Source organism: Melanostigma gelatinosum, assembly GCF_949748355.1.
Source record: "Melanostigma gelatinosum genome assembly, chromosome: 4".
In the NCBI taxonomy this organism is placed as follows: domain Eukaryota; kingdom Metazoa; phylum Chordata; class Actinopteri; order Perciformes; family Zoarcidae; genus Melanostigma; species Melanostigma gelatinosum.
The window spans coordinates 4,653,162-4,679,151 of NC_136637.1; the positions used below are offsets into that span (position 1 = coordinate 4,653,162).

At 43.7% G+C, this 25,990-nt stretch overlaps 1 protein-coding gene across 1 annotated transcript in view; it reads right to left on the reverse strand.

The window, feature by feature from the left end:
- The window catches only part of arhgap39 (Rho GTPase activating protein 39), a gene marked incomplete at its 5' end in the record, with an annotated part of 56,606 nt that extends 32,727 nt beyond the window's left edge, over positions 1–23,879 (reverse strand). The window contains 3 exons of the mRNA XM_079267645.1: positions 1,426–2,713; positions 10,168–10,578; positions 23,800–23,879. Coding sequence (XP_079123771.1) covers positions 1,426–2,713; positions 10,168–10,578; positions 23,800–23,879 — 1,779 coding nt within the window. The remainder of the gene's footprint in view (positions 1–1,425; positions 2,714–10,167; positions 10,579–23,799) is intronic.
- Positions 23,880–25,990: the final 2,111 nt, after the last annotated feature.

Here is a 25,990-nt window from a genome sequence, read left to right on the forward strand (position 1 = left end):
TATCAAAGACTGTGTTATGAAAATAGCAGAAAACATTTGCCCCGAGAAGAAGACAGAGTTTGCTAATGTTTGCCTGGCTCGTAACACTGAAGAGCTATCATCAGATACGAAGAGACAACTTGATTTTTTTGGTGAGCCTGTTTCATGTGTGTTGAATTTAAATGTTAGACAACTTTTCATCACCCTCACTAAGTCATATTTAAGATTGTCTTGAGGTGAGAATATTGATCGGTTCCTATGTAATTAGCTTTTAGATGGCTTGTTCTTTGTTATCTGACTTTCAAGATGTGAAAGAAAGGCAGAATAGTTGTTGAGATGTGTTCACACATGAATGCTTACATTTGGTTACATTGCTATTTGCTGTCATTAAAAATAAAATGATAAAATAACAATGTATGTATAGGCTACTTGTATTGTTTAAAATAATGTCAGCAGGGACTGTTGGCCCTTGGGCATTTTCACATTATCAAATTTGGCCCTCTTTGAAAAAAGTTTGGACACCCCTGGTGTACACAGTCCCGGGATGATCTGCATAAAATAACTATATTTTCTTTGTTTGGTGTATCATTATAACATTGTTAAATCAGGTGCAATAACCACATTTGCACATCCTTTGTACTATTCTAGGTGTGTATATGTGTGTGCGTGTTCCCAGAGTGTGGTGCGACTACGGGTGCAGTGAAAGTGTCTCACTGGACCAGGTGGCACTGTGACTGTTATATAAGCCAATCTAAGGCTCAGCAGCATTACATGAAACATCCATGACTTTCCACCAGGGTTGGAGGTTCAACACGGGACAATATCGGTCCTGACTGGGAATGCACTGCTGGTAAGTGTGTGTGTGTGTGTGTGTGTGTGTGTTTGTGTTTGGGTGTTTCAGTGACTGTAGTTACAGGTAAGGCTTCAGCTCTGTGGCTATCTAGCTGATCATCTGCTCTCATTTATAATTCACATTGTTCTGTGACCACAACAGGTCTCCAGAAGAAAACTCGTTCAGAAACATCAGGGGACTTCCAACCTGGATCCATACCCACATGTCGTCAAAAGCCAATCGCAGTGTTCTAGAATTTACATATGACCTACACTATGTTAATCAATAATATACTGGATCTTCAAAAATCCAGTAGCCAGAGAGCTGAGATCACTTCATAATAAACTGATGGGTATTGCTATCCGAAAATGATAACTCTGGTTTGTCAAAAGTTGGGTCTTATTTTGCTAGTTTTGTACATCATTTGTATGTAATATAATATGATTTTACTCATCAAAGTAATTGCTGGGATCTGGGAACTTGGCAACATCACCACAACACATTTGAGGCAAGAAACACGACTAGAGAAAAGGAATAACGACCAAAATAAGACCCCAGTTGTTATTTTTCTATACTCCTTAATGTGGACACAGACTCCCAGCATGCAACAGTACCTGTGAGGGGTGGAGGAAAGGCTCGGGGGAGGCCAGGTTGGTCTGAACGGAGAGGCTTTTCTCTAGCAGGGCCTGGGGGAAGCCCAGGCGATCGAAGGTGCTGCGTTTCCAGTGGTGACCGTCGCTCTGCGCCAGCGCCACTTCCTCACTGAACGCCCTCACCACCGGTCCCGGCAATGGCAGAGGCAGTGCCCCGTCACTCTCGTAGCCATCTTTGGAGCCGCCCTGGGCTGCCACCCCGCCGCCCTGCCCCGAGTCCCAACTGCTCCTCTGTTTCATCACCTGTTGGGCCTCCCACGCCAGCCTCGCCTGGGCCAGCATCGCCTCGGACGCCGTGCCCGCCAACTCCCCCTCCGGCCCCCCGCAGCGCGCCAGCTCCTGGGGGAGGGACGGCTTGCGGCTCTTGCGTTTGCGGTTACCCCCGGGGGAGAAAGCCCCAGGGCCTCCGGTAGAGGAAGAGGAGAGGGAGTGGGTCTGACTGGACGTCCAGGATATGGAGTCCTCGTAAAGCAACCTCTGGCCTCCCTCTCCACCCTCCCCACTGTAGTCCAGCAGTAGGCGGGGGTCCCTAATCAGAGACTGGCTGTGCTGCAGAGTATAGGACCCCCCATACGAGCCACCATAGCCCCCTGTAGTGCCGTAGCGCAGCAGGCGGTCAGCGGTCTTGAAGCGAGGGCTGGAAGACGATTGCTCCACGTACACCAGCTGCTTGACGTACTCCTTCCCCACAGGACTGTACTCCAGACTCTGGGTCTTTTCTGGACACTTCTGCCGGGTCAAAACCAGCTGGCCGTAGGGCGACTGGCTCTGCTTGGGGGAGTGATAGAGGGGGGCCGAAGCCTTGCGAGCAGGTGACTTGCCGGTGCCGTAGAAGGAGTCAGAGAGGTGAATGTCGGTGGGGGGCTCCTCATAGATGGGAGGGGGTTGATACTCTGACGGCGGCTCTTCATACAGCGGGGGTTCATAGCCGTAGCGAGGCGAGGGGGGCTGGGAGTCAGCTGAGGAGCGGCGGTGGGTGCCCGTGCCGCCCAGCTCGGCCCGCTTCAGGAAGGGGGACTGACGGCGTTCGGCGTAGAGTATGGGCGACCCGTCGGGTTCTGGGGGCGGGTTTCCTCCAGAGGAACGGCGGATTCGTGAGGTGGTGCCCCCTCCAGAGGGAGGACCGGGTGTTGGGGGGTCGCAGGGGGAATAACCATTTCCCTGGTGGGCCAAGAAGCTGGGCTCTCTGTCCGTCACCTTGATCAGCATTCGCTCCTTCGTACCCGTGTTCCACCTGAAAGGAGAAGTCCTGAGAGGAGAGGGCAGAAGATTATGGGTCAGGGACATTCACACGACAGGACCTGGCAATACTTTAAAGAAGCTATTTTATTATCATGTCCTTTGTGCCAACTGTACTAATCATCTACATGAGAATATCATGCTGTTCTAGTCAGGTTATGTGCAATTCATGGTAATCTGACATCTAGACTGCATTAAAACGTCTGCAAAGATGTGGACTTGTGTCTACTGGTACCGGTCAGCCAGTGCCATTTGATCCAGGACGTCCAATATGGGTACTGGATCCAAGAGTTAAAGGCTTATCAGATGCCACATGATTTAAAAAGGGTTTTTAAAAAAACATAATCCAACAATCAGGCGCACTGTACACAGTGATTGGTGTGAAGGGTTTGAACTATTTTTTCCTTCTTAACACAAACACTTATGGCACTTGTTGTGTTTACAATTGAGTGCAACACTATGAATGCCTTTCAGGAGAGACGATTCAAAAGTGTGCTCCGTTATCCACATTTGTTCAATTGATTACATTGATGACAAAACATTTTTGTAATGGTATTTAACCAGTTGAAATCCATTGAGATCAAATCTCTTTTGCGATGGCGATCTGGCCAAGAGGGCAGCAAAGTTAAAAGTCGAGCGCACGTTGATTTTTAAACTACAAAAACTGAACTTAAGTTTGCGCATTAACAGAGGAGGTTAAATCGACGTGTACGATGCATACCAGACAAAAAGGAAATAAGACATGACAAAATGATGTTGAAAAACAGTTTGTGGTGAAAACTTCTTATTCCTTTTGTTTAGCTAGTGAGATGTGGGACTGATCTCAGATCATTCCAAGACCAAGGGCCATGATAAACAGACTCCTTTTTCCAGACTCACACGTGGCAACTTAAAGCCCAACTTAAAGCATTGGACCTAAGATTTGAAATAATCTGTTCAAATACAAACTTTGTGCCTTTGTAGATGGGTAACCTGCGGAGGACAGCTTTGTACTTAGTCACACAAAAGACATTTTCCCTTTTAAGGTTAAACATGAAAATGACAAATGTTAACTAAATTTAGTTTTAGTTTTTAATATTGGCAGTCATAGTTGAAGCTCAACTTGCTCTAAGGTTTTGTTTGTCTTTGTGTCAAAAAAAAAGAAGATCTTGGTAGTTTGAGCGGTTTGGGCAAAGTTTAAAAAGCATTTTTAATTTTGAAGTGAAAAGAAAGATGCGTGAAAACAAAGGTTTTTTAATGCTAGATAAGTTTGTTTTCCCAAACATGAAATCAAGTTCATTAGTTCACATTCACTCAGCTGTTCCTTTCACAGGTGGCTTGTTTGTCAGACAAACAGCTCGGAGGAGGGGGAGGACGAGGGAGAGCGGTGTGGGATGCTGGAACAAGGAGAGAACTGGGCGCGAGGGAGACGTGTGACATCGATTGCAGCATTTGGCCGCCCCTCCGTTTCCAAATACTGATCCCCGGGGCCGGCGCTCAATCGGTGGCAGTGAGAGTGTTTGTGTGCTAGTGAGAGAGCGAGGGAAACAAAGGGGGCAGGTTTAAGCATTACAGGGCTGTGTTGGCATCCATCACAACCAGTCCAGACTCTAACCCACTTCCTCAGTCCATCATGTGTCCATCCATTCCTCTTTTCTTTCTATCCGCCAACCTTTTCTCTCTCCGTCTCCTACTCATTACTACACAGTGAACGTTGTTCTTTCTCTGCTTATCCTTAATTATCCACGATCGTTTGACCTTCACATCAATTCACTCATTCCAGGCCTTCTCCCAGACCGTCTCAACCTACAGAGTCTTCCTCTTCATCTCACTTTTCTTCACCTAGACACGCATTAGTATTGCTCAGTCAGTCGTCAGTGACATTTCACTAACGTACCATCAAATACAAAAAGTGGCCAGAAGTGTGTACACGTTGATTGTGCCAGTGATATCAATCAGCAAAAAGCTTTTGGGTTCAAACAACTAAGGAAGTTACGATTCAAACACGCATCCTTAAACCTCTACTTGAAGTCATTTACATTTGAATTCCACAATACACGGCCTGCTATGGTACAAATACACCTGTGGCCTAAAGACAGCGATCCGTGTTCAGCTCTGCATTCTAAAGTTGAGCTGGAGCTAACGTGAGGCTTCAGCAGTCTGAGTTAGGAACATCAAGTGACTGTCTTTTAGTGGTGCTAAAATCATTAGTTGATTAACGGTGCAATCAACAGAACGCTCATCGATTAGACAATTATTATGTTGACGCAAATTATATGCATGTGTAAAATTGATGCATTTATCAATGATAAAAACTATTATTGAACAGTAAACTAGACTATTAATTACAAGACAAAGCGTGGCGCTGGTAGACCTTTGAATAATAATCATAATGCATAATGATGCACCGCATGTGGTGAAGTGATGAGATTAAACAGTTTGTGACTGAAGGTAAGTATGTCGGAGAAGATTCTAGACCAAACCAGCTCGAAAATAATATAAACATTGAAAACACTGAAATAAAAAACCTGTACTCTGAATAAAGAAAGTAATTTGCACTCGTTTCAACACTTTATAGACACAATATGAAAAGAGTTAATGTGTATCAGGTTTACACGCCGTCCAGACAACATGCTATCTGTGACTCCACTGGCTAGTTGCCCACCGCTGCTCCTTAGTGTGTGTGTGTGTGTGTGTGTGTGTGTGTGAGGGAGACTGAAAGACTTGGTAGACACTTCACACACAACCAGATCCAATAAGGAATGCGTGAGAGCAGATCTCCAAAGCCATCTGGACTGACAGTCTGCAGCTGTGCCACCAGGCCTCTCAGCACACACACACACACACACACACACACACACACACACACACACACACACACACACACACACACACACACACACACACACACACACACACACACACACACACACACACACACACACGTAGCATCAAAGAGTGTCTTGGACCCTAAATGAATAATTCCCTTTCACAATAAGAGACACAGAGCAGACAGGTAAAGACTGGCTGCAGGAATGGGAGGTGACAATGACAATTCACAATCTTTTGTGCATTTTGAGATTAAACTGAATGCACATTTTAGCCTCATTGATTGAAGATTGACCAATCAAGTCAATGGGGGAGTCACCCCACACACGGCACAATATTCCAGTGGTCTGTTTTTTTCTCGTGAAGCTTGGAAAACAGTGCCCACCATAAAAGGTCATAAGCATCTCCTGTGACTCATCCACCAGAGGCACTGACAGGCCCGCTGATGTCAATCTCGACTTCTACACCTGTTCTGTTTGCATGGCACCAAATAATTACAGCTCCTTACAGCACCATGTTCCTGAAAATAAAAGGAGACGTCGTCCGCCGCCGACACAAACATCCCGCACCATCATCCACTTCTTCTTCTGTTGAGTTTTATGGCGGTTGGCATCCATGAGTGCTGCATTACCTCTGCATTACCACGGTGCGTGTGAAAAGGCGCAAAGACGGAAATATTCCTGAATGTAGTGCATGTGTGAACGGTGAAAACATCACTAGCGGTGAATTGCAGCTTTGTGCCATGGCCATGTGACAAGGTCTTTGTTTGACGGCTGTTGCCATTGGCTAGTGGCACAGAGACTCTTGAGAGATTTGAGGGAGAACAATTCCACCAGAAAATAACAGCATGGTCAACAGGTGTGCAAGATGTTTCATGTTCATCTGATAAACTCGTGCATCTATTCGTCAAACTGTACTTCCTACTTAATCTTGAATGAGCATGCTAATTGAGGAGTTTAATTGATCTATTTTCCTTTCATTCTTAATTGTAAAATATTTCTTTTATAAATGAGTTTATCGCACAGTCCACATTGCCGCCTCAAATTTTCAAAGGAACGTTGCCCATTAGTTTGCTTGCTGGTAGTGAGCTCACCACATGGCACATTTATTTTTGACAAATAAATGGATCCATTTGGCAAATTAAAGAATTATGTGTGACAGGATATTTCTATCTGCATATGACATTGTAAATACAGCCTGAGCACATAACCCCTATATTTCCATTTTATTCCTGTTATTTCCCTGGAATTCATCGTACTGTACATCTCTGTGCTGACTGATTCAGACGCTGCATAAACATGCAGCCTACAAGTGAATTCATCCTCTCTCTCTCTCTCTGCCCCTTTCTCCCATTTCCTCCCTCCTTTAATAGGATCCTTGGTAGAGCTGTGTGGAGGTCAAAAGCTCCCATCTGTCACAGAGGAAAGCTGTGTGGTCTATGACAGACTGCCCTCCTTAACACATTCACTCTCTCTAGTGACCATCTTCAGCCCGACACTCCGCTTCCACACTAAACACACTGCTTACTGCCCTAACTCAATGAACCAAATAGACGAGAGAACATCGAGCTGTTTGATTCTACGTTGAATATTTACGATGAAGAAATACGCTGATGGGAGCTGTGCAGGTTCAGATAAGTGTCTCTGGACCACAACACTGGACGGACTAACAGACACATGAATCATCTGACATCCTCATGATTAGGCTGTGTGCAGAGCGTATCATGTGTGCACCTCTTCACTCCTGTGGCTGATTCTGACCCGCTGACCAAACAGAGCCTAGGAGTCAAAATCTTGTAGCGTAGACCAATTTCTTCTTTCTTTCTCATTGTTCTTTCACAATTAAAGCCTTTGACTTGTTTATCAATGGAAAGCTTTTATTATGAAGCAGCAGCAGGAAATGTTGGGTTTGCATCAGCAGCCACTTAAAGAGTACCTTCGGTATTTTTCAACTGTGACATTGTTTTCCCATGTTTTTGTGTCTAAGTGACTAATGGGGACAACATTTTCTGAAATTGGTCCAGTATTGAAGGACAACGGTGCAGACGGTAGCTCCTAAAGGGTCTGCAATGTAATCACTCGTGGCAACTCGTCACCCTCAATGTACGTCCACTAACAGTGCCAGTGACAGATTGTTATTAGAAGTGTCTTGACAACATTATGGAAAGAACCCTACACAGGAATAATACCTTTAGCCTAATCCCGTCTGTTTGTTATTGTGTGTCTCGCTGTGAGAGGTCTTGTTCTGAAATCTCGCATTGCTTCCACATTGTCGAAATCAGCTCAATGTTCAGTCATGGCAATGAAATTCTTTTAGACAACACTAAGCTGAGCTTTCTGCTCTCCAGCACACAAAACACTCAGCTCTCACTCACGTTTCTAATGTTGTCTTCAAGTCACATGACAACAACAACAACAAACAGACCAGATCAAGCTGAAGGTAATTTTTTGTAAGGTCCTTTCCACAATGTTATTTGACATTTAAAATAACCATCTGAGCCTCTCAGTGGCAAAACAAGCACTTTTACAGGAAGTACATTGACGGTGAGGAGTTGTCCGTCTAGCATCTGCAGCGTTCTCCTTCAATACTGGACCACTTTCAGAAATTGTTCTCCCCATTAGCCACTTAGACACAAAAACATACATGTTGAAAAATAGAGAAGTTACCATTTAATACAGCTCCGATACAGCTAAAAGCAATCAGTAAATAGTATAATAAGGCGATTACAGTAACGCATGCTAAACGGTAGAGAAATATCAAAATCGAATGGGAGGGATTGTCATGCCAATTACTGAACATATTCATGCTCCCAGAGGATAAACCCTCTCCATAAGGTTTTATGAACACAGACAAGTTGTTCTCACTGAGCTGCATTGAGTCTGTAAGTGTCTCGAAGAGCAGTGCTTTGCTGTTCCTCTGAGTGTACACAATGTGAATAACTGGATAGAACAGCTAGGGTGCTCACACACTGTGTGTGTGTACTACTCTCCCAGAGTGTGTGTGTGTGTGTGTGCGTGCGTGTAGTTGTACCACTATCTTTGAATTTGAGTTTTAGACCTTCTAAAAGAGTAACATTTTGGCCCGTCCTCACTTTGGAGCAGACCTTTAAAGACCTGTTTGAGGGTTCAGACTTGGCTTAAGGTTACGGTTAGAATTAGGGTTAGGGTAAAGGGGGTTAAGGTAAAGAGGGTTCGCGTTTATGGGGGTTAGCGTAGAGGGGGTTAGTGTATAGGGGGTTAGCGTAAAGGGGGTTAAGATAAAAGGGATTAGGGTAAAGAGGGTTAGCGTATAGGGGGTTAGCGTATAGGGGGTTAGGGTAAAGGGTGTTAGGGTAAAGGGTGTTAGGGTAAAGGGGGTTAAAATAAAAGGGATTAGGGTTAGGGTCAGGGTGAGGCATTCAGTTGTGATGGTTAAGGAAATGCATGTCAATGAGTGTCCTCACTAAAACAGAAGTACAAGGTTGCATGTTAGCGTGTGTGTGTGTGTGTGTCCTCTCAATGGAGTAAAGAACTATTTTACAGGACACTGTGACCCCACCAGGCATATCCACCAATCACTGCAGACTGCAGCAGATTACAGCAAACCAGCAAACCAAGACTGGTAGGGGGGCGGGGTAAGGAGAGGCGAGAGGCTCTGAAGGTGAGAGGATAGAAATGAATGGACGGTGACAGAGACAGAAAGGAGGGGACGGGCTGATGGGACAGAAAGAGAGGAACAGGAACGGAGAGAAACACTTCTAATTCTGACCTTCATCAGAGTCACGTGACAGAATGTCTTTCCCTTCTGATTGTTTATTCACATTGTGAATTACGAAAAACAATGCACCGTAATTCGTAGGTATCCGAGATAATTTAGTATGTTCTCCACGTTATCATGAACGAGAAAGTATAAAGACCGCAAAAGCGCACACGGGACGGGCGGGAGGGGAGGTCGATGGGTCCAACAAACAGAGATCCTTCAGCCAGGAGTTGCTGTTCCCCGTGAGAAACTACAAATCAACGCTGATGTTTTTGTCACAAAACTTGGGTATCAAAGTAACTTTTTAAGTACTTCTGTAGCTTTTTTTTTTTTTAACCAAACGACGATCTTTCCCAGAACAAAGTATTTCACCATCTTCTCTTCAACCTAACTAAGTATTTTTGTTGGCTAAAGCTTACCGAGTAGTTTCCTGTGACTTGATTTTGAAAAGACTGTCTGCATTTAACAAGCGTAAAGTTACAGGTGTTGCTGGTTTGAATAGGAAACAAACATATATCAGAAGAAGCCTAAGGATACATTGCTCCAGAGGTTGTTTCTTTTAAGGAACCAGGAGAGATTTCAGATTGGGATATTTTCAAACTGAAGACAAGGTTGCATAGATAGAATCAGTGCGGTGCAGGAACCAGACAATGCAATGACGTGAAGAGCACGAACACACATAACTCAAGATGGATGGTACAGAGCCAGAGATATAGAGATCCCTTTCGTCCATTGGTTCTTGTATATAACCTGGTACCTACCTACAGAAAATTGCCAGGAGGCACTTTCATGTGTACTCCAACGCCTATAAACGCACCTCACTGTGTAAAAAAAGCTCCCCTTTGCTGTTAAGACTCGTAAGCTCCAAAATAACGACTTGCTTGGGTTTCTGTTTGCCGGCTGACTCGAGCGTCTCACCTGTCGGCCTCGTCCCTGCCGCCCTGTTTCTCAGACAGCTCCTGGTCGAGGGAGGAGGAGGTGCTCCCCTCGTGGCTGACCCCGCTGTTGCGTCCCGGGCTGTTCTCCGCCGACGCCCTCCCCCCTCCGGCAGGACGGGGGATGCCGGCGTCAGTGTGCTGCTTCAGGGTCTGCAGCTTGGCCAGGGGGATGATGTCGCAGGCCTGGGGCCTGTGCCAGACCGTGCGCTGGGTGGAGGCGTTGTAGTAGTAGAAGCGCGAGGTGTTGGGGTCGAACAGCTCCCACCACTGGTTGTCGCCGGTCCGCTTGATGCAGACGCCCTGTGGGGGGTCCCACACGCACTCGCCCGTCAGCAGGTTGGCGTACATGCGCTCCCGCGTGCGCGGCTCGATGATCTCCACCCACTCCAACCTGCAGGGGGACAGTTCACTGTTTTCAGTTTCATAACAATCTGGAAGACATGTGTTGTATTTATTCACATTATGAATTATACCTTCATGCATTACAGCATAAATTCATGTTAAGTGTTTTAGAGCCCAAACTGTGCAGTTCATGACAATGATCAGGGTGTAAGAAAATATCCATACACGATGTACTTGAGTGTCACAATATTTTGTTTGTGATTTGTAAAACTGCATCCATTCTCAAAAACAATGGATCGATTTTTAATCAACAGTTTGAAAATCTTTATCGATAAAAATATATATATTTTTTTAATGATATGGGAAATTTTATTTAAGTAGTAGAAAAGTGGAGCTATGATGTTGGATGTTACAGAAACATATGAGGGTGTGCTCTTTATATTATATATAAACTATAACTGTTTTCCTAAAATTAGATTTAATAAATACAACTACCGCCTCATTGTATAACTACCCCAAACACTCAAGCTGCAGTCCATGTCTTTCTAAAAATGTCATCACGACATCATTTTATCCCGTTAGACATTTGTGTGAAATTGTCAGAATTAACACATGAATTATTGAGATACAGTGACCTTTGACCTCAAATTACTGATCAGTTCATCCTTGAGCCCAAGTGTAAACATGAGTTTATGGTCTCAATCTCTAGTTTCAAGTCTTCTTCAATACAGCACGATGTTCATTTAGTAAATGATGGTCCATTTAGAGTCACATATACCATAAAGCGGAGTATGCTATCGCTATCGTTTCCAGAGTTGTATACGGTGTTTCTATGTCACTCCTTCACAGTACAAATATGGTAAATATGGCCAAAATGGCAAACACCAGTCCGCCAACCACTGGGTGACTTCAAGACAACTACGTCCACTTCTTATATACAGTCTATATCTTTTACTAATCTCTCCCAACGCGTCACATAACAGCTTGTTCAGTGCGCCATGGCCTCTGACGCTTTCACGTGCGTATGCGACGTGACTAAACGTGGTTTAGTTGATGGAAGTTTAATTAGAATAAACACTACATAAATACAATACCCATAACACTACACTCTATTAAAAACATACACATATATAGTATACAACATACAATAGTGCAAATGGGCAGGTAGAAGGAAGTAGGTTATATTAGCTTAGCTTAGCACAAAGACTGGAAACAAGGGGAAACAGCTAGCCTGGCTCTGTCCAACGGTAACAAATTCCACTTACAACTACTTCTACAACAATTAACATGTGCTACCTCATTTGTTTCATCTAAAAAGGGTATTTTTAAACACCTTTCTGTAATTGTTACATGTTACACTCTGCTGGAGAAAATCACGAAATATCAACGTCTCAATAACCCAGATACTGACATCTCACTTTGTGCTGCCTCATTGGAATCCCAAGTGGCCGTTTGTGCCAGGATTTGAAGGAATTCCCACAAAGAGATACAGTGAGAATGGACCAGATGTTTGAGTTGTGCTGAAAGAGCTGAAGGCTGCAGAGGTAAACCACCAGGTCATGAAAATATCATCTCTGATGCCACAGTTCTCTCTGGACAGGTGCTGCTTTTCTTATGGTACGCAATTATCTCCCTGGAAGCTGTCAAACAATGGGATCAGTGGTAGAGCAGTCAGAGGATCAGAGGATCAGCGGTTCGATCCCCGGCTCCACTAGTCCATGTCGATGTGTTCTTGGTAGGGCTGGGCGATAAATCGATTTAATCGATTAATTCGAATGTGTGCTTTAAGGCGATGTGTTTTATTGAAAATCAAGAAAATCGCCCCCACCCCTCCCCCCCGTTGGGTTCCCGTAGTAGAGTGCGCGCGCATTGTTTACAAACGAAAACAATGGCGGCCAGCAGTGAAGCTCTCGTTCTTAAGAGAGGGAAGAATGTGTCTTCGGTGGTCTGGAAATGGTTCGGGTTCGTGTCATCTGACACAGAACAAACAGCACCACGATGTAAGGTCTGTCTAAAAGCTATTGCTACAAAATCAAGCAGCACAACTAATTTAATGCAGCACCACAAACAGAGGCATGCCGCCGAGTGGGAGAAGTGTTGTTGCCCTGAGGAGGGAGCAGGACCGCGGGAGCACAAGCGACGACGCCGCCGCCGCCGCCACCTCACAACAACAACCCAGCATTTTGGAGACATTCACCAACTGTACTCCGCATGAGAAGAAGAGTGCCCGGTGGAAAGCCATCACGGATGCAGTCGCGGTGTATATCGCAAAAGATATGGTGCCCATATACACCGTGGAAAAGCCGGGGTTTATTCACCTTCTCAAAGCTTTGGACCCCAGGTACGTGCTACCAAGCCGTAAACATTTTTCTGACGTTGCCTTGCCTCGGCTGTACAATAGTACACGCCAAAGGATCTCTGCGGAGCTGGAGGGGATGTCATTCTACTCCGCAACAACTGACCTGTGGTCCAGCAGGTTGACCCAGACACCGATCCACTTGACTGGTGGAAGCGTCACCAACTTAACTTTCCAAGGCTAAGTACTTTAGCAAAGAAATACCTCTCTGTGCCAGCTACAAGTGCCCCCTCTGAGAGGCTTTTCAGTGTGTGGGGGGGGGCATTGTTACATGCCACCGTGCATGCCTGAAGCCAGAGGTAGTAGACAGGCTTGTCTTCCTGGCAAAAAATATTTAGAAAAAACATGCACTACTGTTTAATACTGTTGGTTATGTTGTGAATGCACTTGATTTTGTTTACATGCACTTATTTACTGTGCAAAATATGTTATGTTGATGTTAGATCAGATGTTGCACTTTTGAAAATGTGAATGTTAAAGGGTCACATACATTTTATTTCATGCTGTGTTTGTATCAGTGTATTCAGTTAGAAAAGCTTTCTGTCAAAAGTTACATTTGCACAGTTGTTTACAATGGAAGGCTACTATTTAATGCCATTTAATGTTATGTTTAATTTAATTTTATATTTAAATGATTCAGGGAAACAAAAGAGTGACCAAATACTTTTTGTATACTACAGGCACCTTTCTACAATGTTCAGGTTTTGTTTGCACTTTATTTTTATCAACCTACGAGGGAAAATCATCACAAAATAAAATAAAAAATTGTTTTCAACAGCTTCTGTCATCTGCATAAATTTTTGGGGGAAAAAATCGATTTAAATCGTGAATCGGATTTTTTTTTTAGGCCATATCGCCCAGCCCTAGTTCTTGGGCAAGACACTTCACCCTAAGTTGCTCCCGCAGGCTGCTCCTGCGGTGTGTGAATGGGTGTGAATGATTAGATAGTCCTGATGGGCAGGTGTTAGCGTGGTGTGAATGGGTGCGAACGATGACATGTAGCGTTAAAGAGCTTTGAGTGGTCGGAAGACTAGAAAAGAACTATACAAGTACATCCATTTACCATTCAATGCCTTCATCAGACCATTAGCATACAGTAACAGCACTGTTATGTGCATGCAAGCAGCTGTTATTCTCAATGCTTCTTCTCTTGAAAATATAGAACGCATCACTTCCTGTGCTGCAGACTCTTTGGCCATGACTCTCAGGTGAACATTTTACCTTCACTTGTTTCAGCAGAGGAGCTGAATGTAACGTGTTCAGAACCAGCAGCAGCAGAAGATAACAGTGTGCAGCAGGTTGTAAATGAGCTGCATTACAGAACTGCAAAGTGTTACACACATACGGTATTATGAAAAATAAAAAAAAACAGAAGCCCACTCACATAGATCTGCACACAGCAGTCTGCTCTTACACATGCCCGCACACCCGCACACACACAGTTTATAAATATGCACTTGAATAGCATTTTTCCTGGCGGATACGAGGTGGATCGATGAGTGCTGGCAGGCGGAGAGTGGGTGGACTCCGGCGTGTCGGTCCAGCTGACTTTACGTAACAGAGGAGGAGGAGGAGGTGGACAGGAGTTTGGAGGAACGTCCAAAAAGCAGCACAAACTGTAGTTTTATTCTCACTAAAGTGCCAAACCTCCGATTTGTTGGATAATAATTAAAGAGACCAGCTGTTAAACTAAAAATCATTACTGGGCCCTTTGTTTTGTTTTTATTATCAAAAGTCAGACATGTTGCTGATTTAGGTCTTTTCTGATCATTAAATTCATTGTTAGTGTCAGCCGACAACACTAATAAACACAACATTTAAAAATAAATAAATCACGAGGAAGAGAATTGTGTTATTGTATTAATGAATAAAAGATATGAGTTTATTTTTTCCGACAGAACTTTGCGAATCAAATTGAATCCAATACATTTTCAGCTATGTTAGACGGACTTGAAAAGATCCAAATCTATTCTTTAAGATGATAATTAATGCTCAGAAATGCAGACGGTGAGTTCAGAGTGGACCTGCACAAGGGTCATGTGGTGGTTAAAGTAACGTTAGACAATAAAGACAGGATCTTATTTAGACAGGCACACATTCAATCTGTGTAGTGTGGCTCTAGTTCTTTAACAGAAAATGTACAGATAAATGCTTTATAAGATGAAGCTGTTTGTAATGATGCTGTCACTTTTTATTTGAAATTCAATCTGTTGGAACTTGGGAAGAACATTTAATATTCTAACGACCTGTTGGAATTCAAATTTACAGTCTATAAGAATAACAGACAGTTTGTCTTGTGGTCCAGCAAAAGCTTAAAATCCTCCATCAGCCAGAGATGGGGACTTCATTTTGCAACTTGAACTGTAGTCCCACACTGAGAGCATCGAGACTCAACTTGAGACTCGTCCTCAAAGGACCCAAGGCTCGACCGGGAATTGACTTTTGGGAATCTTTTTCTTTTTTTTTTTAAAGATTAGTGAGTGTTTGTTTGCTGGCTTTGCCATGACTATAAAAATGGTTGAGTAACGCGTTCCACTGCCGAAGACTGGACCTGAACTGCACCGATGTTCTGTATTAAACTCTTTGTAAACAAAGAAAGGAGGATGGACTTTGTCTTTAAGTGAACAGCAGCTTTGGTAAGTGAACTGCTTTTGTGTTTTTACATCTGCAGCAGCGTTATTACTGTGTTACTTTGTCTATGGTGTCGTTTTTAAGATACGGTTAATATGGTTGCCTCTGATGTGAATAATATTTCAATGGCTCGTGCGCTTCAGTGTGCGGCGGAATACGTGTTTTAGCGCCGCAGTTTTGCTGGATTGATTTGTCATGCTTTGTTGTCATATAAATATGTGAGTTTGTTCTTGTCATTGTGTTAATTACATTGATTTTGACTATATGCATTGTCCGTTAATGATGAAGCATCCCGCCATGCGTGTATTCATGTATCCGTTTTCTTTAACAAAGCAAGAATTATGGTCTGGAGAAATGGGGATTGTGTGGCGATTGCTTTAGCCCTGTTTGAATCAGTAGAGAACAGCTAAACGCTGCGGGGAGAGTTTGTATCGTGTGTGCTGCTGTTGTTTTCCTGCTAAGCTAGTTTAGCGCGCCTCCCAGAACACACACACCTCAGCAGAGTACAATGTTTTGTTTCCGGGGTCAGAGTGTCTCTTACGTTGCCATGTTGAGCGAAGTCCACCGAAAACATATTTCCCACAATTTAATTCTGCATTTTCCAAATGCACTAGTATTATTCAAACGTATTGTTCGGTTCGTAAGCCTCGTACCGAATGGTTTAATACGAATACATGTATTGTTACACCCCTAGAAACAAATAATAACCGTAGCTGTGGCGTCATAATGAGGTTATTAGGAGGTGGTTCAACTGTAGTCGGACAGCACAGAAGCCCCAGGTTTCAAATGCACGGCCCGCCACTGCATTTGAGCAATAACGTCTCACACTTTAGGAACCAAATAAAAGCGTTAGCAAAGACGTCGCTAGTAGCTAACAGGTACCTGACTATGGGTGCAGTGTTTTGCTGCTGCCTCGCCGGACTGGCTGCTTTTCTTGAAGCACAGCTTGAGTCGGTTTGAACGCGGCCGTACTCCAGATATCAACACAATCTGGCCACTTATCTGACAGACGCAGGTTTCATTGAGATCCACAGACAGTGACAATCCCTACTGAACACACACACACACACACACACACACATTACAGCAGACACGAGGTGTGGCTGAAAGGTGTCTGAATCCGATGATCCACTCGGACCCGGGCGGCTCTGACAGCACGGCTTAACGGCTGCATCCTCTCCTCTTCAGACCACAATCCTGACAGCTGAGGCACCACAGAGGGAGACTAAAGTGCAACCGCAGCTGGACAAGTCAATACCCATGATGCACCTGATCCCGTAAAACTAACTGTTTCAAATGTTGTGGCCTGTCCTCGTGGAGCATGTCCCTGTTATTATTCATAGAAAATGATGGTCAGAATATGAAAGAAATAGCCAAATGCCTGAGGATGAACTTATGACGACCATGTTTGTTATTGGTTTTATTGGCGGTTTCTTGCTGATTCCAGACTTTTCCATCCCCTTTTCGAGCCTCCTCTGCATTGGGACAGCCACAGTTAGCACTGGCTGCTGTGTGTGCTTGTGCTCGAGGAGGTGGGGGGAGAAAGACGAGAGAAAGAAATGGCACATCAGCTGTCGCAGCGAATGCTCGTCAAGCGGAGCAGAACGGGCCGGTTTAAATAGAGAGATCCAGAGCGGAGATAGCAGGATTAATTGGCCATAATTGCTCGACATGTTGGTGTTCCAAGTGACCCAGTTTAGCTGGTGACCCTCCTTCCTGAGCCTGCAGAGACGGGGCTCTGTGCGCCGTTAGCATGGCACTCTGAAACATACTAATGGGGACTGGAAGACTCTAAAGGGGGTTCACAAATACGTTGCGTCAAGGAAGCTCAAAGCAGGTCTTTAAAATTCATACTTTTATATTGAGTTAAAAACAACTGTTAACCACTGGTTTAAAGATGTGCTGCCCTTACTACAGACACTTTGGTAAGTTTCTGCATTTTGATGCAGAAACTTTACAGGTGTGTTGTTGACTACAAAATGAAGGTTCAGTTTAAAGATGGCCGTGGTCCAAGAATGGCCGCAGGAAGTAGGGAGGTAGGAAGTTTACGTATCTAGCCTGATTTAGCGTTGCCGCTGTTGGGAGATTCTTTCTAGTAATTGTAAATCCTAGATGTCTATCAGGAAACTGGAATCCTACTACACTATAAGTGCTTGAGTTCATTCACTCAATCTTTATTTAACACACGCAGAAACAAAAGCTATCTTTAACCAGGCGTCAACCCCAGCTCCTGAAAAGTGAAGCCAATGCTTAAACTTAAACCTCTACAGACCAGAAGGGGGCGACTCCTCTGGTTCCAAAAACAAGTCTGATTGTATAGAAGTCTATGAGAAAATGACTCTAGTTCTCTCTTGATTTATTACCTCAGTAAACATTGTAAACATGAGTTTATGGTCTCAATCTCTAGTTTCAAGTCTTCTTCAATACAGCACGATGTTCATTTAGCAAATGATGGTCCATTTAGAGTCACATATACCATAAAGCGGAGTATGCTATCGCTATTGTTTCCAGAGTTGTATACGGTGTTTCTATGTCACTCCTTCACAGTACAAATATGGTAAATATGGCCAAAATGGCAAACACCAGTCCGCCAACCACTGGGTGACTTCAAGACAACTACGTCCACTTCTTATATACAGTCTATATCTTTTACTAATCTCTCCCAACGCGTCACATAACAGCTTGTTCAGTGCGCCATGGCCTCTGACGCTTTCACGTGCGTATGCGACGTGACTAAACGTGGTTTAGTTGATGGAAGTTTAATTAGAATAAACACTACATAAATACAATACCCATAACACTACACTCTATTAAAAACATACACATATATAGTATACAACATACAATAGTGCAAATGGGCAGGTAGAAGGAAGTAGGTTATATTAGCTTAGCTTAGCACAAAGACTGGAAACAAGGGGAAACAGCTAGCCTGGCTCTGTCCAACGGTAACAAATTCCACTTACAACTACTTCTACAACAATTAACATGTGCTACCTCATTTGTTTCATCTAAAAAGGGTATTTTTAAATACCTTTCTGTAATTGTTACATGTTACACACTCTGCTGGAGAAAATCACGAAATATCAACGTCTCAATAACCCAGATACTGACATCTCACTTTGTGCTGCCTCATTGGAATCAACCTTCAACAGCGCTCACTGCGCTGGGCCAAAACTACCAGATAGAAAAGAATACATAAATAATAAAAGTACATTTGTACTAGAACATTCAGATGTTAAACTGTGAGGGAAACTGTTTCCGTCATGTATTGTTTGTGAGTGATATGATGGACGCCAACATGACATCATAATGTCCCACATTTAATGCACGAACAGGAACAGAGAAAAGCATCTGAAGTGGAGTTCAAGCTCTAATGTCAAGTTCATTCTTCTCACCTTTCATTTGAAAAGATCTTCACATGGCACTACTTTGCTCTCATCCATCAAACAGGACGCCGCACAAACACTCATGTCAGATGACACTCAGCTCTGTCAAAAATCCACACCTCCTGCTGCCCCCCCCCGTTCTCTGATCCTGGATCTCGGAGCGTCCTGCTGGTTGGACATGTGTCCTGCGGTGTTCTGTGTTGTTGGCCTGAGGTTCCTCTGGGGAGCCCGGTCTGAGAGACTGAGAGACTGACACACACACACACACACACACACAAACACACACACACACACACACACACACACACACACACACACACACACACACACACACACACACACACACACACACACACACGAGCCCTTCATCTCTGATGACCCCATGTGAGAGTCAAATCAGTCTGTTTTCAGTCAGTATGCTTTATCTCTGTCAACTGCAGTGCATCATGGGTTAATTACACAGCAAATTCCTGTATTAGTTGTATCCAGGAATAAAGTGCTTTGCAGTAAAATTGTAGAGATCACAATAACTTGGACTCACTGTGAGTACTACACTGCAATAAATCCACAGCCCAGTTCAGAGAGTACCGAACACTCTACCCTCTTAAAGTGCATCGCACCAGTCCACAAAGAGCCAATGGGATGTTTCCATTGGATTTTGGATTATTGCAGAAAATAATCTCTGTGGGAAACAAACATTTATGATACCTAAAACGTTTTGTTCATCAAGATAATCCTGACAAATGAGCACAACTTTTATGATTTTTGAAGCAGAAGTAAAAAGCTAACGCTAGGCTATAAAGGAACCACGCATGACTTCAAGTCTCCACCACTGAGCTAAAGGAGGACTAGTGTTCTAGGGACGACGTTGAAATCTCTTCAGCTTGTGTGAACCACAGACATTATTACAGACATCTGACCAAAAACACATTGACTTTGAAGCGAGGGATGCAAAAATGACTCATTCCTGCAGCACTCTATTCATGCGTTACATGCTTAGCATCTTTTCAAAATGAACTTCCGTCTCCACAGAAAGTTAGGTTGAGGCAACAAACCGTTTTGTTGAAGGTCAGCTCGGCTGATTAAACGTGTGTCAGACGCTGATGAGCACGGACCAGCTGCCTTAATGGATGCGTTTGGAGTGAGGACGGGTTGGAATAGGATGAGGGGTCATGGAGAAAGATGGATGAGGAGGTGAGAATAAAGAGGTAGACGGAAAGGTCAGTCTAATTAACCTCCCATTAATAAAAAAACACACTGAGAAAACCTTTATTTGAAACGGGCTCCTGACAGATGTTTCATGAGTTTGTCATATTCTAATCAAAAGCCTCACTGTTATATTAACAGGATAATAATAATTTGCAGCGACTGCAAACTTGCTCCATGTTTACCTGGTGTCTTATTGTGTTTATTTAATATTCAACTGTCAGTGCACACATCCATAGACAATCATGCACATTACTGCCATAGAAATATCCACCTGCCTTGCACTAATGTACAGTGTAGTACAGTGTCTGTACTGTAGCATATTCATACTCCACTCGGGATCCATTCCTCTCCGTCCTCACCTCACATCACGACATCTTGGCCAAATAAACTGGAATGAAGTAAAAAAAATAATAATCCTCTGCCTCCATCATTTCAGCCAGGGGCACAGGTTAACCACACACACACACACACACACACACACACACACACACACACACACACACACACACACACACACACACAAACACACACACTTCAGCTCAGCGGGGGTTTGCACAGAGCAGCCTTTGATAGTCAGGATGTGAGCTCATTCAGCATGTTGCACCAGCTGTTAGCATGATTACATCTGCAGTAGACATAGTATGCGCACACGCTCACACACATACACACGCACACAGGATCGTTTACATGCTTCTACTGTCACAGTCAAACGCCTGTCTTTGGCGTGTGGCCATTGAAATCAATTTTTAGCACCCAATATCTAACATTAGCAGATTATCTGCCTGGTTTAGCAGATACGCTCTTGATATCGCTGTAATAGAGGAAGCAGGTATGCTGTCATGTTCAACTGATAAGTCGATTTTGAAAACTCGTGCATGAGATGCAATCGTGAATTCAAGTTTAGAGCTGAAACTAACTGTAACTTTACGTTATTTTTCAAGCTACAATGCTAAATGTTGTCTGGTTCCAGCTTGTCAATTGTGAGGTGTTTTGGTGGGGGGGGGGGGGTTCTGACTGATGGTCAGACAAACCAAGACACAATAAGAATGAGACACCGGCTTCAGTACTGTGTACAACACTTTTTTGCTGGAAGAGAAAGCCTCGGCAACCGTCGCTGCCAAATTAGGAAGCAGAAAATCACCACGAAATACACTGAACAAGCTGTAAGCCACACTCTTAGAAATTAGGGTTCCAAACGGGTTCTTCATGATGGTCTGATGTTCTACCCTGAACAGTTTGCTTCTGAAGAACCCTTTTTGGATGAAAAGGTTTTTCTAGGGTTCTTTGTGAGACTAAAGTCTCCATTAATAGTCCTTTCATCCAAAGAACCCTTTTTGGAATAAAGAGTTATTGAAGGACTGTTGAGAGCACAATCCAGTCCACTCCCAAAAAACTGTGATTGGAAAACATGGTTGCTGTGGGTTGCGCTGCACCACATCATTAGGGGCCTCATGAGGAATCCTGGATGCTAGATGAAACCCTCTGAATATAAAAGGGTTCTCTGATTACCCCATAGAAGTATTCTCTGTAGAACCGCTCATATGGAGTTCTGGGTGGAAACTATCACAGATCGGGTTGTATGTAGAACCCTCTGAACAGTTCTAAAAGAAACCAAAAAGGATTCTCCTATTGGGACAAGCCAAAGAATCCTACATGGTTCTAGTTAGCATCTTTATTCCTAGGAGTGTATGGTCTAAGAACATGGTTGGGGTGGCAGAGATGTGAGTATTGGTCTGCTGCATACAGTACTGATTCACAGTAACTAGTGGTGTCACGGATCACGGATCGATCCGTGATCCGTTCGGCTCAGCCCTCACGGTTCGGATCAGCCCTCACGGTTCGGATCACTTGTGAACCGCGGATCAATAGAGTATTTTTATTTTTTATTTTTTTTACAGCGTAATCATCATAGTGTGTAATAAAGTTATACTGTTGCTGTTCCTTTTCAAGTAACAAGTCCCCGAATAGCAATGCAGAGCGTCAGTGAACAGATATAAAGCAGTAGTGTGTTCACGTGAACGGAGCAGCTTAGAAGCATTTAACGGTGAAGTCATGGCGAGCGGAGGAACGTCAGAAGCCGCGGCGTCATTTAAGTCGCAAGTTTGGGAACATTTTGTCTTTCCTGTAACGTATAATAACGGATGAGGGTAGTGGACGAAACCGTTATGGTATGTAGGCGTTATTTAAAGAGACAAACGACAACGGCAAAACATCGGCATGTCCACACATATGAAGAGCCACCATCCCGTCTGTCAGCGACGGGGACACTCCGGTGTAGAAAACAAAGGATTTCTAAATCTGGTTAAAACGCTTGAGCCACGCTACGAAATCCACTCACGCACCCACTTCAGTATGAAGCTGTTCCAGACCTCTATGAGAAGGAAAAGACTGTAGAGACCGCTTTCACCACGGCGGAGTGATTCTTAGTCCGGTGCTGTAGACACGCCCCCTCTGTGAGAGTCACACAGACACACCTGGGGCAGGTGCTGTAGACACGCCCCCTCTGTGAGAGTCACACACACACACACCTGGTTCAGGTGCTGTAGACACGCCCCCTCTGTGAGAGTCACACACACACACACCTGGTTCAGGTGCTGACAGAAGTGTCAGAGTGAAGCTAGACAGGCCCAATAATATTCCAGTCACCACAGAAAGGTCGACCCTCTCCCCAGACAATGGAGATATTCTCATCTTTTTGAAAATAATGTCACAGTAATGGTAAACATTGTTGTGTATTTGAATGGCATAACCTGACAGGACGTAAACACAGACCCAAGTTGTTGATGAGCAGTTCAGTTCAGTGTAAACAGTGGAAGGTAGCTCACTGGCTGTTTCTTTCTTTCAATATTGATGAAAAGACGAGGATATCAGAATTGAGTATTCTTGAATGTTTTATTTTTATTTATGTATTTAATTTTGTTTCAAATTGGACATATTCAATATTTTTGTTTTCATGCAAGACTATAGCCCAAAGTTATTTGCTTTAAGTGTTCTTGAAGTTCATTAATTAACAAATGGAAAGCAAAGTTATATTTGTCTCCTCCCCTTTTCTTTGTTGATCCGAACCGTGACTCCTGAACCGTGATCCGAACCGAACCGTGAGGTTTGTGATCCGTGACACCCCTAACAGTAACCAGGTCATTACAACACATTTAAACATGTCGGACTGCTTTCCTCAGTGCTTGTAAACATACCGAATGTATATTGAACTGAAGCACGTGATGGGTGACATCTTGTGCCTCTGATCAATAATGTTCCAGCTTTGACCCAAATACGCTGACACTCTACAGTGTGCATCCAATGAGATTGTGGCATTGATGGGAGGCAGACGCCATGACAGAGATAATTCCACTGTAGGTGAATAGTTAAGCTAGTATATCTGTAAATTACAGGAGTTACTGTTTACAACCCTTCTATCCCATCTTACTTGGACTTGAGTAATGTAGAAATATAATATCATACTACACTAACACACTGTTACTGTCGGGACAATTTCATGTCATCAATGCTCATTTCATCTCTGTAACTCTAACGTAGAGTCTATCAGCCTTTCGTCATCGTCAAAGGACTAATCAACCTTTCACAACAACACGCACTACCACAGAAAAAGATCCTACTTACTCTGTGACTGCTCTGTCACTCTGGGATTTCGTTTTGAGTGGAATGTTCACAGCTTGGTAATGCACACTGTGAATTCTGTGTTTGCACCGCTGCCTTCAACGCAACGGCCTCAATGGAGAGTTCCTCCTGAGCCTCCACCTTGACCATGTGTCGTGCTTGTTTTTGGTTTTTCTCTCTCAAACACATCAGCGAACCTCCCTTGTTCCGGATGAAGTTCTCTGTGGCAGACCTGCTGTGGGTTTCACACATCAACCTGTTGAATGGAAACTTGCGGCTGACTGGGACAGGAAAGTATTGATATATGATTTCTGGTTAACAGACCCTTATTAGCACTGGTTCTATGTGTATTATCACCAGTTTTGTTTCCCTTCTGGGTCCAATTCCACTTCAACTGCAACCGTTTTAAATGACTACATGGACTTTGTTTCCGCTGGATTCTCGCAATGTCACGAGATCATGCCAGAATCACAGGATCGAACACTAATGCATCTCGTCAAGCTTCAAGTAATGCATTAGTGTTCGGACCAATCGGCATCCAGTGAGGAGCTGCTGGCAGTCAGGGCCGTGGCTTAGGTGTGCGTGACGAGACACATTTCGTTCTAAACAACAATGGTGGCTCCTAAAAGGTTTTGGGTGAAGCAGACTTTATGAAACATGCTGCAGCCGAAGAGAACGATGACGTGGTAGTAGGGGAGGGGGGGAAATTTATTTGTAGATGCATCGCGATTATCTCTTGAAAGATTATGACTCGACGGTATGATCACCTGTAACGATTCTGTGACACCGGGCTGTGCGTTCCTCACTGCTGACCCTGAACACAACAGATATTATACGTGCGTCTCGCTTACATTCTAAGCTAGGCTAAATACCAGCAGAGGTTTGGTGAGCTGAGCTTAAGCAGCAGAATATGGATACGATCCGACCGGCACCAACTGGCTTAGAAGCTAACATATGGAAGCATTTCGCCTCTTCTTCTGCCCAACTCGGAAAGAACTAAATTAATCACAAAGTCGATTTACTCTTTTTTTGGCAAGGATTTGCGACCCTCCTCAGTCATTGAGAATCAGAGCTTTCTCACTATGTTGCACACTTTGGAACCGAGATACATCTCAACTTTTTATGGACACAGCTGTACTCTACAACCAAACCAAAGCTAAAGTCATGGAGTCACTGAGGAAAGCGGCTAGGATAGTAGTCCTTTGCCACAGAATCTTGTGTGATCGAATCTCTGTATAGTTTCAGCACATGTTCCAGAAAGCTGAATGCTCATTGCCTATAACAGGGGGATTTGTTTGAAGAGAATAAGAGCAGCTTGTTCTGTCAAATGACTCAGAACATGCTGAATGATGTGCTTTTACTACAGGATGCTGCTACAGGCACAATGTTATCTATTGTCTTTGCAATGCTTGTAAATGTAACCCTCCAGTTGACACATCTCTGCTATTTGTTACTAATATTGAATAAATAAAAGATGATGGAAGTAAATTCATCTGTTGTTTAATCATGAATCATTACAAATATGAAGTGTTTTGAAAATAGCAGATAGTCACAGTGCGAGACAATAAATCAGGTATAGAAAAACGATGCATCAAGATGAATCGATAATGGTTTTATAAATCGCATCGTAGCCCTCTGAATCGAATCGTGAGGTGCCTAAACATCCTAAGGGGAGGGTGCATTAACATTTTAACATTAAGGAATATTAAAGAATTTGTCATCAGTGCTGCCAAACAGGATGTGACATCATCCCTGCGTTGGTGTAATCTGTCGTTGATAGTTTGAAATAGCCATGCATATCTTTGACTTTTGTTCATATCTTTGACAATATTCATATTTCTTTGATAAATGCGCGCAGCATGTTTACCTAGTTAAGCCCAAATTAGACTTTGCACATGTGCGCATGGGAGACAAAATGATGCTCAACGGGGGATGAACAGGACAGCGAACTGTCTGAATCCAACTTGCAATGAATGCTCTGCACAAGGTTTAATGTCTTTGGTATTAGCCTCAGTATTATGGAAGGTGTCCATAAAGCAGTGGTAGAAAGTGCATAACATATACGTTTGGGTATCTCAGCTTCAAATACAAAACCATTCCTGTCAACACAGCCCAGTAACATCACTGGGAAAGGATTTGTGCTCCACCACAACGCCAACTGTGTGATCGACTTGAGCTGCTGCCATCTGGGAGGCCTTCTCTAATATATCACCCCCGTGATTCATTTTTGACTTTATTCTTATTCTGTCAATGCAGCTGTG